This window comes from Oenanthe melanoleuca, chromosome 17 (genome assembly GCF_029582105.1).
Source record: "Oenanthe melanoleuca isolate GR-GAL-2019-014 chromosome 17, OMel1.0, whole genome shotgun sequence".
Taxonomy (NCBI): Eukaryota; Metazoa; Chordata; class Aves; order Passeriformes; family Muscicapidae; genus Oenanthe; species Oenanthe melanoleuca.
In genome coordinates, this window is record NC_079350.1 from 6,204,409 (window position 1) to 6,219,916 (window position 15,508).

Genomic DNA, 15,508 nt, shown 5'->3' on the forward strand with positions numbered 1-15,508 from the left:
AGCCCCGTCCCGGGACACCCCGCTCCGCGTGAGGCACCCGGCGCTGTCCCGACAGCCCAGAGCAAATGCCGGGAGGGGCCAGCCCGGCTTCCCTCGCCTTTGCGGGGCGCGTCCCGCACACCCGCCTCGCGTTCTGCCTTGCGGTGTTCGAGCTGACCCCGCAGGCAGCGCGGGCGGCGGGGTCGCTGTGTGTTATCCCAAACCCTTTGACCTTCCAAGCTCAGCAGCACCTGAGGCTCGGGCAGCCCCGGCTCTGAGACCCGGCGCTCACAGAGACACGGCCCCCTGCGCCGGCCGGGCCCGAGCCTCTGTGCGGGACTTGGGGCCCGGGCCCGCAGGGAGCTGCGGTGGCCTGGCGGGACACGGGGACAAACGGGGGTGTGGGCAGTGCTCACCTTGCGCAAACAACATTGCGGAGGTGCTTAAGGATAAAGACTGGACTTGGCACCCAGTGCCGTGGTCTGTTTGACGTGGTGGTGTTCGATCACAGGTTGGACTCGGTGATTTTTCTAACCAGAGGTATTGATTAAGTGATTCTGTGTGAGTGACCCCGAGATCCCCTGAGCCCCTGTCCCAGCTAAGCCGCGGTGCTGAGGTGTCTCTGAAGCGCCAAATGTAACTACTTCGGCCATTGGGGGACAACTGTGTCCTGCCACACCCAATGTCACCTGCAGCCCCACCACGGTCGGGCCCGGCAAGGGACTACAACTCCCAGCACGCCTCCCGGCAGCAGCACTACAACTCCCAGCACACCTCCTGGAGGCAGGACTACAACTCCCGGTGTGCTGTGTGGTGGAGGGACGGCAACTCTCCGGTGTGGCGGGAGCCCCGAGCCTTCAGCGCGGAGCCCTCAGCCCTGGCCGAGCGTGTCCCGCCGAGCGCGGGCCGCAGCCCGCCCCGCCACCCGCCGCGGGCCCTGCCCAGGAGGTAGGAGCCGGTTCCCCGCTGTCTCTCCCCTCCCGGGCCGTGTCCCCGCCGAGGCGGCGGTACCGGCCCCTGACGCCCCCTCCGCTTTGGCAGGGTCTCGGCTGGCGGCGGGCGGAGCGGCACGGCCGCGTTCAGGGCACCGGTGAGTCCTGCGCGGGGCTCGGCCCGGGCCACTGGGGAGTGTTTTTCTTTGAGGGTGAAGGTGCTGGTTCCCCGCGTTAGTGCCGGCACCGCAGTTTGCACTGTGTCGTGCTGGGAGTTTCTCCTGAAAGGCATATTGTGATTTTTAATTATTTATTTTCACCTTACACTGTAACTCTCGAAAATCCTGTAGGATGTGATACGGAGCAGGCTAATGTTATATACACTGATCCATATTTTACTTGAACGCCCTCCCTTCCCTGGGGATTTTTTTTTTCCTTTTCTGTTTTCTTCTGTTTTATCCTGTGACACATACACACTATTTTCCCATTAATCCTCCAGCACTGTAGCGTCTTACCCAGAGCTGAGTTCCTGCTACATGTCATTTGTGTTCTACAGATCCCATCTCCAAAGTCCCTCCAGCCTAATGGAGCCAGTGAAGAAGCCCTGCGGTGTGAAATTGAAGAGCTGAAACAGAAAGACCTTGCTCTAGACCAGGAAATTGCACAATTATTGTCCGAGTACGCCCTTGGGAAGCTCAGTGTTCACTGTGATGCCTTAATCATTTTTGTTTCTAAACCAAAATGTGATCCAGGAATTGGAGATGAGAGCTGACCTTCTATGATGCCATTATTGGCATGGTGCAGTGTTGGTTAAAGTGTTGTTGTAAGTGATGGGACTTGTTAGAGACAAGAGGGAATTCTTTCCACTTTATGTGTTAAAGCAAAACAAGTTTTACTAGGAGCTTGCATAAGAGGATTTTTGCTTTAGCCTGGGTGTTCCTGAGGTAATTATGTGTTCACTGGGAACAGATAATTTTAGCCATTTGTTATTTGTTGTGAAGGACTGATGTTTTCTGAGGTAAGTGTAGTGCATAGGATGGAAATGGTAGAACAACAAAGGCTGTTTCAGAACCCTTTTCCATTTATCCTCAAGGGTAAACAAACCTTCTAGCCACAGGACAAGAGGAAATGGCCTCAGGCTGTGCCAGGGCAAATGCCAGGTTGGACATGAGGAGGAATTTCTTTGCTGAAAGGGTGATTAAGCATTGGGATGGGCTGGCCAGGGAGCTGATGGAGTCATGGTCCCTGGAGGTGTTTGAGAGATGACTGAATATGGCACTCAGTGCTCTGATTTAGTTAATATGGTGGTGCTTGGCCAAAGGTTGGACTTGATGATCTTTGAGGTCTTTTCCATCCTAAATGATTCTACAATTCTTCATTTTTTCCCTGTATACAGATTAGAGATACATATTAACAGAATTCACCACAGCCTACTCTTGTTTCTACTTGATTCTGAGAACCTGGGTGAATTTGCTTTCTTGAGCTTATTTAGAGCTTTCATATTTACAACTTGCAGCAACTCTACTTCACTGTGTTCAGTGTCTGTTTTTAAGGTGCCAAGCTTGGGTATCTCCCACAGCAACAGGAGCCCCAGTCCCTCTGTGTCATTTGTGACCTTTCTGGTGTTAATTTTCAGGGGCTACAGCCTGGAGGAACTGGACAAGCACATCTCTCTGCTCCATGAGTACAATGAAATCAAGGATGCTGGGCAGATGCTCCTGGGCAAGCTGGGTAAGGATGGAAAAGCTGTTCAAGACCTTTTTAGCCAGTGTTTTCATACAGACACAGAAAGAAGCTGCCACCATTGAGGCAAAGTTTGTGTTACAGATTCTTCACTTTAAAAAAAGTGTTTGAGCAAGCAGGAGGCACAGCTCAAAACCTGGGTTTTCTTGGCTATGGGATGTCCTGTGGGGTAATTAGGGGAAGAAAACACCCTGTTTCTGACTCATCTGATCTTTGTTTAATGAAAACAATGCTGTTTCTCTATTTCCTAGCTGTTATCCGAGGAGTCACTACAAAACAGCTCTATCCTGAGTATGACCTGGAGCTCAGTGACTAGTCCTGAACATGGAGATTGCCATGTCCTGCAAAAGTGACTGTCACTGTGCCATTGCAAGCTGGTGTCATCCTGGTTTAGAAGAGACAGAAGGTGGAAAAGGGATGTAGTATTTTAGATAATTTAATGTACTGCCTGATCAACAGGATGATTTTTTTTTTTTGAAAGGTTGTAGTTCAGGATGATGTTGAGCCTTTTCCATGAAGCCTTTGATTCCCTGTAGTATCTAGGGGGTGTTTGGTTGCTGAATGGATAGAGGAAGTGAGGACATACAAATGTGCAATGTAATAGCTGCTTTGAAAGGAAAACCCTAAGAAGAGAGGGAAAAAGACAGAAATTGTGGTGGTTTAGGGGTTTTATTTTGTTTTATCAACAAATCCAGAGAAGTCTGGGTGTTCTGCATTCTTGTACTTACCTACTCTGGTATCTGGAGGTTTTGTATCATTTCTGTAGTAAATGGCAAAATGTAAAGTTGTGTCCACTCTGAATAAAGCAGCCTTCACATCTGTCAGTAATTTGCTTTAAGAGCCAATAAAACATTGCATGAGCCTGGGAACAAAATCTAAAACTTTATTGAGACAACTATAAACACAAGTTACTCCAGTGTTTTCTCCAGGAATATGCAGGTGCAGAATCACTTTTCCCTAAGTGCAGAGTCATGGTGGGAGTGAGTGCTGTCCTGGGCAGTGGATGATGTTGGGAGCACGAGTGTTTCAATGTCAGTGTTAGGGCTGAGGGTGACTGCACAGACTAAATTTGGCTGCTTTGGGCAGTTGGAAGTGATGAAGTGCTCTGCTGACTGCAGATCTATTGTCCCTTTTTCACTCAGGCTTGACGTCCTTCTACCCATTTTTACTTTCCAAGAGCTTTTAGCCAGTAAGTTTCCCCTGTGGCCTCCAGTTAGGCCCATGCTGCAGTCTGCTTGTTACTTCCAAATTTGAATCAAATTAATCTGTCTTCATTGTGATTGGAAGCCAGAAACCAGTCACAAGGCTGCTGCTGAGAACAGATAATTGGTTTTGCACTCCTGGCTCTGGATGTGGCACAGACACATCACTAATAAGTGTTTTGTTTTGCCACAAAAGCTGTGGGGAGTGGTCTCAAGCAGGGGGACAGAAGGAGCCTGTATATTCCATGATTCATCCAAGCAAGTCTCTGTTGCTGTACAGCTGTGCAGAATATTTCCTGGGGCCAGACCAGAGTGGACTCTCAGGGGGATGTTCACACCCCTCCCTACCACAAACCCCTCTGCCAAGTGTGGAACACTCATGTGTTTTGGAGTTGTTTTAAGGAGAGGAAAAAAGCCACAAGGTGGCAAGAACTGGGAAATGCACACTTTGTTACTAAAGTTGCTGTTTTGGCTGGTGTTTCCTGAGTAGAAGGACTGGTTCAGCCTGCAGTGTTCTAACCAAAATGTTCCTGTCAGTGAGACACAAATTGTTTTTGTGGAATGTGAAAATTGTCTTTGTGATAGGAAGCATGTATGGAAATTCTTCAGTTTGTGTGAGGTGTGAGCTGAGGGGATGAAGTATAGTCCGTTACCAAAGTTACTGAAGGTTGTTCAAGGAGTAAGAAGTCCATGTTTGCTTCCCCACTATGTAGGAGCACTGGGGTTAAAACCTGCAGCTGTAGCTATGCAAGTGTCCTGCTTGCAGCTGTAGGATGTGTTTACACTTCAGGTAGCACTGGGCAGGTGTCCAGGGAAGGTCCCCTGATCCCAATCCCTAGTCCATGGAGGATGAGAGCATCCACAGAACCAAGGACAGGGTGTCCTTGGGGAATCCCTGCTGCTGGCACGGTGGCTCTGCCAGGCGGTGGCAGCTGCGTTCCATGGCTGTTCTGGCTCTGTGCAGCCCAGAGGAACCCAGAACTGAAAGATTCCAGGCACTAAGTTAAGGACTGCTGGGATGCTTCAGGACAGGACTGGGTGCTGCCACTGAGGGCATCATCATGACCCCTGTGACTGCCCCTGCCAGAGTTACTCTTGTACCTTTATGGCTGTCACCTGGAGGATGAAATACGCTGGCCTTTATCCAAGTCCAGGAGAGGAACAGAATAAATCTTCTGCTTTCTATAAATAATTTTCAAACTCACTAAGTATATAACTGGAAAACCATTGAGTGCAATAATGGTAAGTGTAATTCCAGACTTAAATTTAGAAAGTGTTTCTGCAAAGTCAGACCTAGCTATAATGAGCTAACAGAGACCAAATGGTATCACAGAGTTACAGTTTCACCGAAGGGCAGGACCTGCTGTCTGCAAGGAGCTGCTATAGAAGAGGATACCAGACACCATTGAATACCCTTGGCTCCTCAGGAAAAAGAGGGTAAAATAAAGTAGCACTTGCTGGGTTTTTCATAGGTCAATGTACATGGATGAGTACTGAGCCAAGAACCAACCTCCTCCCTGTTAGGTCATTTTCCATTTAATTTTTTATTTTTTGTGTATCCTGTGCATTAGTCCCCATTATAAGCCACTTTTCATCACATGCCTACTCTGGATAAAACCATTTCCTTGCATTGCTTTGGGTAAGCTGTGTTTTCTCCTGCACATCCCTCATTTAGCCCAATTTTGAACTCTCATGTGTCTGAGAGCAGGGCTAATGGAAAGAAAATACTCCAGGAGAACACAGGGAAAATAAAATCCATACAGCAGATAAGTTATGCTGCCAGTTGCAAGCAACAAATCTGTGCAGTCAAGGGAATACAGCTTTCTGAGACACTACTTCCTGGTGCTAAACAATTTGGGAATGCGTTTTTATGTCCCTTAGCAACCTAATGTTCTCAAAATCAACAGGAATTTTGGCACAGTTACCTCCTGTTAATGAACTGTTTGTGTTGCTTTAAAAAAAATTATACAGCCTGTCGCTGAAGGAAAAAAAGCCTCTGATAAAAGTCATCTCAAGGAAAGGGTGGAAGTGAACTGCAATTAACCTCTTTCCTTCTGCTGTCCATCACATCCCTGCCATATTGTGCTGCAGGCAGAGCATGCTCAGCTGTATCCCCACCCAGCTGATGAAGAGGACTGCTCTCCTCATGTCCCAGTGTTTTCTCCAGCTCTGTTTCCACTTTGAGCTGACAGTTCCGAATTGCCTCCTGGATGCTCTGCAAGTTCCACTGAGTTCTCGGGAGAGCGTCGTCCACCGTGAAAACCCCGTCGCGTACTCTCCGCACTTGTGTGCACACAGCAGACGATTTCAGCTCCAGCCCGATCTCGTGAACCATCTTCCGCAGGTACTGCTGAGTCTCGTGCAAGCAGTGGATTTCTAGGAGGACAGAGACACTCCCTCAGAAGCAAAGCTTTGACACAAGCTCTGACATTATAAATCCAGACTTCGCTCACTGTTAGGCTAAAAGAACTGGTTTGGCAGAAGACACTAAGAGCATGGTATGATTTTCTGGAATACTGCAGGGTGTTCCACACCCTTCCAAAGTGAATACTTTATAAAACAAACCTATATATATATAGAAGAGTAATGTGGAAATTTAGGTATTTCAAAGGGAAAAAAATTAATTAGACAAATAATTTGTGAGGGAAAGGGAACTGGAAACAGGAAAACAAGCATGCTGCATTATAAAAAGACCCCAAAACCCAGCACTGAAATGCATTACACTGAAACATTGAGCTAAGAAAAATTTCCCCCATAGGTATTCACAATGCACATCTTCCAGCCTAAATCTGATCTGGGCAAAGAAAAAGCTATGAGCTGGCTGGACTTAACAGAGAAGTTATAAGTTGATAAGAAATTCCCAACTCATTTTGCATTAAATCATGAATACAAAAATGAAGTTTACCAACTTTTTGCCATAACATACACTCAGAGTTCCCCAGTACATTCTGTGCTAGTCCTACCTAGCTGGAATTCTGGAAGTGCAAACTGGAGGCATCGGACTGCTGTGATTATTGGGGGACATTTTCCCATGGGGCGAATCAACCCTTTGACAGCCAGCTCATATGCCTCTTGTGTTTTCATATCAATGTTAGAATACCTAGGGAGAAAAAAAAGAGAGCAGCAGAGACATTTATAACTTCTTTCCAAAGAGATTCAAAATATGCCCAACCCAAATAAAACAGAGATGCAATTTTTTTTCTTAAAACTATCCAGTGAGTTTTTGCATATATTTTAGTAGTGTATGTGCTATCAGTAGTGTAGCACAGTTTGGGAGGGAGGTATCTGGTCATGTCTACAAGTTATTTTTGTCAGCCCTATATAGCAGATTGCTCCTAAACCAGCAGACTGGAAATTTTGGGATACAAGAAGGACATTTAACTACAACCTCTCACCAGAGCACAGAGCACTCAGAGTAACTCTGCCCTTGCTAGCATTCCAACCTTTACAGACTTCGATTATGGGAAACACAATCCTCTCATTTGTTCTGAAGACCAGCAACTGGCAGTGGGATCAGATCAGCTCATTTCCCCCATGGATACGCACACCAGCAGGGCCTTTTGATTTGTCCCCTGAATGACAGCGAGAATCCGCTCCAGCTTCTCCCTTGTGATATGATCTGCAAATATTAAGGCAGAAACAAAGTCTCAATTATCCATCCAGGAACCGGAAAGTCTGAAAAGTGCCACTGAGGTATTGCTGTCTCTTGGGCAGGCAGTCAAAAGGGGCTGATGAGAGCTGAGGGGTGGCCTTTGCAAAGTCACTTCCCCAGGCTCTCCATGGAGCAGCACAGAGCTAGACTGGGAAGGGAAGAGTTATTTTGCTTAACTGATTTCAAAATTCTGATGCTCCAGTTTTCTTATTGTGTATTTTCATTCAATGAAATCTCCTAACTGCTCTCCAAGTGTGATACACAGGGAGATCTGGGTCCTGACCAGTAGCAAGCACTGTGACCATTGCCTTTGCATATATTGCGGCTAAATTTAGATTTAGATTTAGATTTAGATTTAGATAGATTTAGATTTAGAACAAGGGAACTACAACATCAACAAGGACTAGAAAACATGCAAGAAGTGGCTTCTGTCATTGTGCAATTCACCTGATTAAATGCTTTGGAGTTAATCTGCTGTTTGATGTTAAAAAAAAAAAAAACAAAAAACAACACATCAAATCAGTTTCTTACCAAATGTTGTCTTCTCTACTAAATTCCCTGTGTCTGAGAAGTCATCAGTGGCTTTACCAAAAAGCCCACCAACAATATAAACCTGGAAAAAAGACAAAGAGTGCAATTTATCAAAAAAATGCTCCAAGCAACTAAGCAGCAGTATTGCACCATGCAACTGCTACAAATGCAGGCTATGAATTTTACACAAAAAGGCAGCAGCATCCTCTGCTCAAAACGCCACAGGTGGATGCTCACGTGAAGGATAAAACTCTGTACCCTGAAAAGCTCTAAAAAGCATCGGTAGGATTGAGACTTAAGTGAAGAATCAACATCACAAGGCTGGTCTGGGGCACTGGGGTAGGATCTCTGGGGCTCCATGGCCCATTCACAGCCAGCACCTACCTTGGTCAGGTGGCAATTGTACAGGTCAGTGAGCAGCTTGTTCCCATGGCCAATGCCAAGCACTGAAACATAGAAAATGGGAAACCTGTTATTCAGCCTCACAAGAAGTCACTGATGTGCATTTACACAGCTCTGAACACTCATGCTGCTCTTGCCCCCTGGACAGGGCTGTATCTCCTTAGGAGTCATGTCTGAGCAGTGCAATTAGATCCCCAGATTATTGTCTGACATGAAAACCATTGGGCTGTAACCAGAACTCTTGGATTTCCCCAGAACTTTCTACCTGGGCACTCAGGGCAAATGCTCAGCAGTGCCAGGCACAGCAAAGCCAATTCAAGTGGTGGAGCAGACGTGGGAATTGGTGTTTCCCTGCAAAACCCTGTGTGTGCCTGGGTCTCTCCCAGCTTTGCCAGCGGCTTGCTGGCACGTTTCTTCTGTGTTTTAGCATTTAAACTCCCAGTAGGGCTGTGAGATCCAGGCGCTGCTGCAGTGCAATGCCCGTGCATCCATCCTTCTTCCCTGCATGGAAAGCCATCACCTCTCAGACAGCAGGACACGCTGCTGCTCCGGGACCAGACCCACCGAAGACTCCCGAGGCCTTCACATCCAGCCGGTGACCTGCTCCGATCTTCAGCTTCTTGAACCGCGGGCCTCGGACTGCAACGGAGACAGTGATGGAGCCGGTCCCCGGGCTCCCCGGGCCCAGGAAGGGGGAAAGGCCCCGCTGTGCCCTTACCGAGGGGATGGTCGGCCAGCACCGGCACCCTGGCAGCCACCAGCTCCACGGCCCCGCCGCCGCCCGGGGCCGGCGCCGGCAGGAAGCGGACTCGCTGCCGCGGAGCGCGAACCGGCGCCGCGTTCAGCTCTGCAAGAGAAGCGGGGGGCATGGGGGGACAGTGCGGGGTCAGGAGGGGCGGGCGAACCCCAAGGACGGGACGGGACGGGACGGGACGGGACGGGACGGGATGGGATGGGATGGGTCCCACCGGTAGCCCCTGGCCATGGGATGGGATTGGATTGGATGGGGGGTCCCGCCGCCCGCGCTCACCGCGCAGCAGCCGCGTCTCCACCGCGTCCCGGACGCTGCCCCACGCCACCCCCGCCGGTTTGTAGACGGCGAAGAGCCCGGCCAGCCCGGCCCGCCCGGCCGCCGCCATGCCCGGGCCGCCCCGCCCCGTAGCGGGCGCTTCCGGGGCAGCGCCGGGGATGCGGCCGCTGCTGCTGCGGGCGGCGCGGGCCGGGGTCCCGCTGCTGCGGGGCGCTCCCGCTTCCCCAGGCAAGTGCCTCCCGCGGCCCCTGGAGCGTCCCCAGCTCCCGCAGCCGGGCCGGTCCCTTACCCGCTGCTCCCCGCAGGCAGAGCCCGGCCGAGCCACGGCGAGCCGCGGGGCCGGGATGGACGCGGCGGGGAGGAGGAGGAGGAGGAGGAGATGGAAGGGTGGCAGCAGCTGTACCCCGGGCACATCCCCACCAGCCCGCTGCAGAAGGCGCTGCTGGCCGCCGGCTCCGCGGTCATGGCGCTCTATGACCCCTACAGACACGGTAAGGCCGGCGAGCGCAAAGAAAATCCCGCTCCCTGCCTCCAGGAAACTCCATAGGAGAGTTTGGGGCTGAGAACTGGCTCGGCACAGGAGGCTGTGAAAGAGAGGGAGTGAGGAAACCCAAACACACCCCAGTGTGGCCCCTTGTGATGCCACCCTGACCGGTCTGTTTCTCCAGAGTGCCCCAGGCTTCATGCCTGCTCCTCCATCCCATTCCCGGGAAGGGTCATGTGGGTGACGCCACGGCAGAGTAGCCCTGAAGCTGAAGGTCTGTGGTTTATGGGATCCCCACTTTGCCACGGGCTTCCTGCCTGCTCTTGGTTAATGGGTTCATTGCCCTATTTCCTCACCTGCCGACCAAGGATAGCTGGGTGTTGCGAAAGCAGCTCTTGGGTCACTCTCTGGTCTCTCTTTTAGACATGGTGGCAGTCCTTGGGGAGACCACAGGCTGCCTGGCCCTGCCAAACCTGCGAGACAAGATGAAAAACCATCCTGAAGGTCACCGCATCCTCCGGTGCGTCCCTCCCCATCCCTCCCACCTCCCATGGCTTGTGGTGGGGAGGCAGACACGAGGCCAAGCAGGTTCCTTGGCCCTGGGAAGGGAGAGCTTGGAAGGAGCACAAGTGTTTTGTTAGCCCTAACCCTCCAGGCTAACTTTACTTTTAATGTTCACAGGAGCCCTGTGACACATCTAAGGGCAGGCACTGCTTGCCTGTCTGTTCTGCTTCACTGCTGGAACTGGCAGCTGCCAGCACCACGAGATGCAGCAGCAGGCACAGGGGAGAAATCCAGGGATGTGGATGCTGAGCAGTGATGAGAGCACACTACATCCATGGATTTCTTCCCTGTGCCTGCTGCTGCATTTTCTTGCATTGGAGACTTTGTCTCTGCTGGTCTGCCTCCTCCTTAGACACTTACATATTTATTTTCCTGGCTCTAGTTGAAATGAGGCCACTTCTCTTGTTTTCTTTTTTAAGACTTCATCACTTCTGCTTCCATGTCTGCAAGGCTGAGGACCAGGAGGGATTTCTCTTGCTAACCAAGCTCTTACTGTATATCTGCTTGCCTTCTCCCTGTTCCCTGTTATGTGTCACACCTGCTGCTTGTGTCACATAGGAGCTTTGGAAAAGTTGCCTTTTGCCATATGTTTGTGCAGGCCAGCCTCATCCTGGTAAAACATCCAGAGCACTGGAATGGGACTGAATCCCAGCAGAACTGCCCACGGAGAGGGCTGGGAAGGGACATACCCACCTGCTTCTTGCCCTGTGGTATTGCAGAGATTTGTAGGGGTCTGAATTAGGCACACAGGTCTTTTTGTTTTTATCCTCCAAGCTGCTGAGATCCCTTTGATAACAAATACACAAGGAAATATCTGCAGCCAGTGTAAAACTGATGCCAGTGCTGCTTATCTCCCTGGCACCTCCACTCTAGGAGCTGAGCAGCTCCTGGATCCACTGCAGAGCTTTTGTCATGCGAAGAGTTTACCCTGTAAATGAAAATAAAAGGGCTTTTGTTTACTTTAAAGGCTGTGAGGCACCTGTTTGCCAACAACCTGTAGAGGAGACCTTTCTCTGTGTGGCTGCCATGTGGCTGGTGGTGAAAGCCTGAGCAGGATTGAAATTAAATCTGTATTTAGAACAAATTCCTTCTCCTTTTTTTGGCTTGCTCCTTTGAAGCTCTGGCTGCTTTGCTGGGGCACTAAATTTCTCTGCTCTGCAGGGCTGGCTGTTGCTGAGGGCTGTGCCTGGCTGGCAGCCCACACAGCCAGCAGCATTTTAGTGCAGAGGACACCAGTGTTTTTCCCACCAGAGCTGTTAAAAGTGCACAAGATAAAGGCCCTTTTATTGCCAAAGCTTCAGGTAGATTCTTTAATCAATTTGTGTCCCAGCCTCCACCGCAGAAGTGCAGACAGTGCTGTTCCTGCAGTGAGCAGTTAGGATCTACATAGAGAAAATAGCAAGGATGGGCAGAGGCAAGGATGGGAGTTTCTCAGGGCTCCTTTTCTCCAGGATCTGCTGCTGTGGATTTCACTGGGAGTGTCACTGAGCTGTGTTTTACTTCCAGGGAGCGGCCTCGCATCCGTCTCTCCACGCTGGACATGGCCAGGCTGCAGGGGCTGCCAGAGGGCTCCCTGGGCAGGGAGTACGCTCGCTTCCTGGAGGACAATGTGAGTGTGAGGATTCACGGTGCCAATTCCTGTGGCTGATCCCTGTGCTGGGAGCACAGGTGAGATTGGAGCCACAGAGTTGAGTTGCACTTCTTTGGACTTGCAGAAGGTTTCTCCAGACACACGGATGCCGCCCAAGTTTGTTGATGATGAGGAGTTGGCATACGTGATCCAGCGGTACCGGGAAGTCCATGACCTGATGCACACCCTCCTGGGCATGCCAACCAACATGCTGGGTGAGCAGCAGTGGGCTCAGGGAGCTGCACTGCCAAACCCACCAACTGTGCTCAGCTGCCTCCCAGAAATGGAGCAGGCTGGGCCAGCTGGACTCCCTGATTTGGGGATTTTGCATCACCACTGTCCTACATCACTGGCTCTGTGGTGACTGAGAGGCCATGAGATGTCACGTTTTCCCTGCTGGGAGATGCTCTGCCCAAGCCCTGGGCACAGGCAGCCACTGGATGGGTGGTTTCTGCCTGGCAGGGAGGGTGGCATGGAGGGAGGGATGTTTTGCAAGCTCTGTGTGAAGACAGAAGGGAATTCCTGGTTGCTCCTTATCTGCATGTCTCTGTGTCCTTTGCCCTCATTTTTATCTGACTCAACAGCAAGTCCCAAGTGCAGCCTTGCACTTGTGCAAGGGAACCAGCATGACTGGTCTCCTGTGCAGGCTGTGCCTGAGTCCAGGCAGTTTTGTAAAAGGGCTGTGCTGGGAGACCAGGAGAGCCACACAGAGCATCAGGCCTTGGCACTGCATTGCTGAGGTCTGCAGGGAGTTGGACTGCCTGAGACATGTTCCCCAAGCTCCCTGGGCCTGTGGGATGCATCCCTCTGGGGTGGGTGGGTGGGTGTTGTGTGACAAGGCCCATCCTGGCAGAGGATGGGGCTGTGGCCAGGTGTAGGAAGCATTCCCAAGTAGCCAATCTTGGGAAGGGAAGGAGCCACACTGGCTGGCCCTTGATCCAGGTGCTCTGCCTGCTCACACCCTCCCTGCTCCCTCCCAGGTGAGGTGGTGGTGAAGTGGTTTGAAGCCGTCCAGACGGGGCTGCCCATGTGTGTCCTGGGAGCAGCGTTTGGCCCCATCCGGCTCAGCACACGGTAGGTCCCAGTCTGTGCCCTGGCTACACCCAGCCTGTGTGGTGCTTTCCCTGGGGACAAAGGGGACACTGCTGGTTTGCAGGGGGTAGTCAGTCACAGATTCAGTCACAGGCTCCTCCATGAGCCTACTGCTGTCCTCACATTCCAAAGAAGTGGTGACAGCTTTGCCTCATCACTGAAGCAGAACCTGATGCTTAATCTGCATTCAAAACCAGATCCCCTGTGCCAGGCAGGAGCATTTCCAGGCCTTGGATGTGTGTTGAGGGCCAGCAGAACCCTCACCACACTGGCAGCTGTTCCCTGTCCCAGCACATCTGTTTTGGTAGCCCAGCAGTTGCAGAACCTGAGTTCTGGCCTTGGCTTTGTGCAGGTAACCTTCCTGGCACTCCATCCTCTTCTATGCCTCAGTTTCCCCTGTGAGTTAAGCAGAGGGGATGCCAGAAAGTTAGAGGGACACATGGGCTTGGCATCAGCCTACAGTGGTGACTTGGTGAAGGAAAATAACAAAATGTGGATATCAAAACTGCCACCACCTGTGTGGTTTGTTCCAGAAAGCTGCAGGTCCTGGCCACCGAGCTGGTTCCCTGGGCGATTCGGAGCGGGCTCAACGCCAGCTGTGTCCTGAACATCTACTATGAGCAGCGCTGGGAGCAGCCAGTGGAGTCCCTGCGGGAGGAGCTCGGCATCTTCCCTCCCCCAGCTGTCAGAGTGTGAGAGCTCACGTTGGGAAGAGCTCAGGGGATTCCTTGGCAGCTGCACCCCACATCCTCCATCCTCCTGCCCTGCTGGGAGCACGGTGTGGCCGTGCTCTGCCACCCCAGACCCGAGGGCTCTGTTTTCTCCTGCCAAGAGCTGTTGGTAGGGGCAAGTGACACCTCCCTGTGCTGTGACAAAAAACTCGACCTTTTTTTGCTGTTTGTGATTTTGGTTGTGGGATGTCAAGGTCAGATGTGCCTTTGCCAGCTGGTCTGGCTGCTCAGGTCTCCCAGCAGCAGCATTCTGGTACTGATGCTCCCAAATGCTGGGATGGGGAGGGAGCACACTACAGCAAATGATGCCTTGGCCATCTGCAGCTCCGGGGCTGTGCGGGTAAATCCTTCCTCCCACCCTTCCTATGCTGGGAAGATCGAGGCTTCAAGTCTTGGGGCTGCCCTGGGCTGGAGCTAAACCCATAATTTCCAGAGGAGTGCAGGGGCAGGTTTGGTGTGTGCAGTGGTGAAATCCCATCTTGTATTGGTGCATCACTGTTGGGTCATATTGGATGTTTCTCATTCCTGCCTCAGAGACCAGGCAATGTGTGATTGTGTGCCCATGGGGCAGGCAGGGAAATACTTTTGGGTATTTTCCCTCCTGGATTGGCTGTTTTGACAGCTGATCCCAGTTTGCTGTGTCTCCCTGAAGTCCCTTCCCATCAAAAATTAAATCCATGTTATTGTGCTGGCTGTTCAGTAGGAATCATCCCATCCTTGGGCAACAGAATGATACAGTTGGGATTATGGGATTGAATCCAGTGAGTGCAGAAACAGCGAATGCTGGTGCTGTGTCTGGGAGCTGATTGCTGTCTGGGTTAATTAAACTGTGCTCCAGAATGGCAGCAGCCAGGGAGCAGAGTTGCTGGATGTGATGGCAAAGAGCCACGAGGCCAGGGGCTCTTTGTTCATGTGTGTTTGCTGTTGGAATTCCTCCTTGTTTAATAAAATCCACACTGGGGTTTGTAGTTCATTACCCCTGTCCTTCAGCCTCACCTCCCCTTCTGAGCTGGAGATCTGATGTGAAACCTCACCCCTTTTTGGCTCCAGCAGGTTTTCTTCCTGCCCCTCAAACTCCCTTTTTCTAACTTCTCCCTGCATCAGCCACCCCACAAGCCAGACTTTGGGTCTTTCTCCAAATCCTCCCTTGGCCCCCAGAATTATCTCAAACGGATATTAAAAGACAGCATATAAATACATCCTTTAGCTGCCAGTAAAACACACAGTGTGGGGGTTGTCCTAGTGCAGTGGTCGAGATGAAAGAAACATTGGCCTCTAAAATGACCCAGAAATGTCAGAGCCTTGGGGTGGATAAACCAAAGGGCAGCAAAGATTTGCTTCCAGGAACTGTGAACGGCAGTCAAGGAAATGTGGGAAATGATGGCCTTGAGAGAGGGTTTTGCAGCATTTTGGGTTATTTAACGAGGCCACGAAGTGTCTGGGCTGTCAGTGTTGGTGGTGCCGCCTTCGTGCAGCCACGTATGACTCAGTGGGCTGGTGCCAGCGCTACAGGAATGGCACATCGTGTAATTTTAA

The 15,508-nt window shown here is 51.1% G+C and overlaps 3 protein-coding genes across 4 annotated transcripts; 2 read left to right on the forward strand and 1 right to left on the reverse strand.

The window, feature by feature from the left end:
* Positions 1–20: 20 nt before the first annotated feature.
* SWI5 (SWI5 homologous recombination repair protein) lies at positions 21–11,091 on the forward strand. 2 transcript variants are annotated; one of them, XM_056505262.1, is made up of 6 exons: positions 447–927; positions 1,021–1,069; positions 1,468–1,589; positions 2,548–2,642; positions 2,906–3,073; positions 11,081–11,091. In XM_056505262.1, the coding sequence occupies exons 1-5, from the start codon at positions 662–664 to the stop codon at positions 2,968–2,970; spliced, it is 597 nt and encodes a 198-aa protein (XP_056361237.1). In that variant the 5' UTR covers positions 447–661; the 3' UTR covers positions 2,971–3,073; positions 11,081–11,091. The 2 variants fall into 2 exon arrangements, with proteins under 2 accessions (XP_056361238.1, XP_056361237.1); XM_056505263.1 differs by lacking the exons at positions 2,906–3,073; positions 11,081–11,091 and having other exon boundaries at positions 21–927; positions 1,468–1,734; positions 2,548–2,624.
* Positions 5,382–9,599, reverse strand: TRUB2 (TruB pseudouridine synthase family member 2). Its single transcript, XM_056505260.1, has 8 exons — positions 9,472–9,599; positions 9,160–9,288; positions 9,006–9,080; positions 8,424–8,485; positions 8,040–8,121; positions 7,403–7,475; positions 6,820–6,956; positions 5,382–6,232 (listed from the first exon to the last, which is right to left on the reverse strand). Exons 1-8 carry the CDS (start codon positions 9,578–9,580, stop codon positions 5,868–5,870), a joined length of 1,032 nt encoding a protein of 343 aa, XP_056361235.1. The 5' UTR covers positions 9,581–9,599; the 3' UTR covers positions 5,382–5,867.
* On the forward strand, positions 9,571–14,940 carry COQ4 (coenzyme Q4). The gene is made up of 7 exons (XM_056505261.1): positions 9,571–9,703; positions 9,781–9,962; positions 10,379–10,475; positions 12,026–12,128; positions 12,235–12,364; positions 13,130–13,223; positions 13,775–14,940. Exons 1-7 carry the CDS (start codon positions 9,579–9,581, stop codon positions 13,935–13,937), a joined length of 894 nt encoding a protein of 297 aa, XP_056361236.1. The 5' UTR covers positions 9,571–9,578; the 3' UTR covers positions 13,938–14,940.
* The last annotated feature ends 568 nt before the right edge of the window (positions 14,941–15,508 follow it).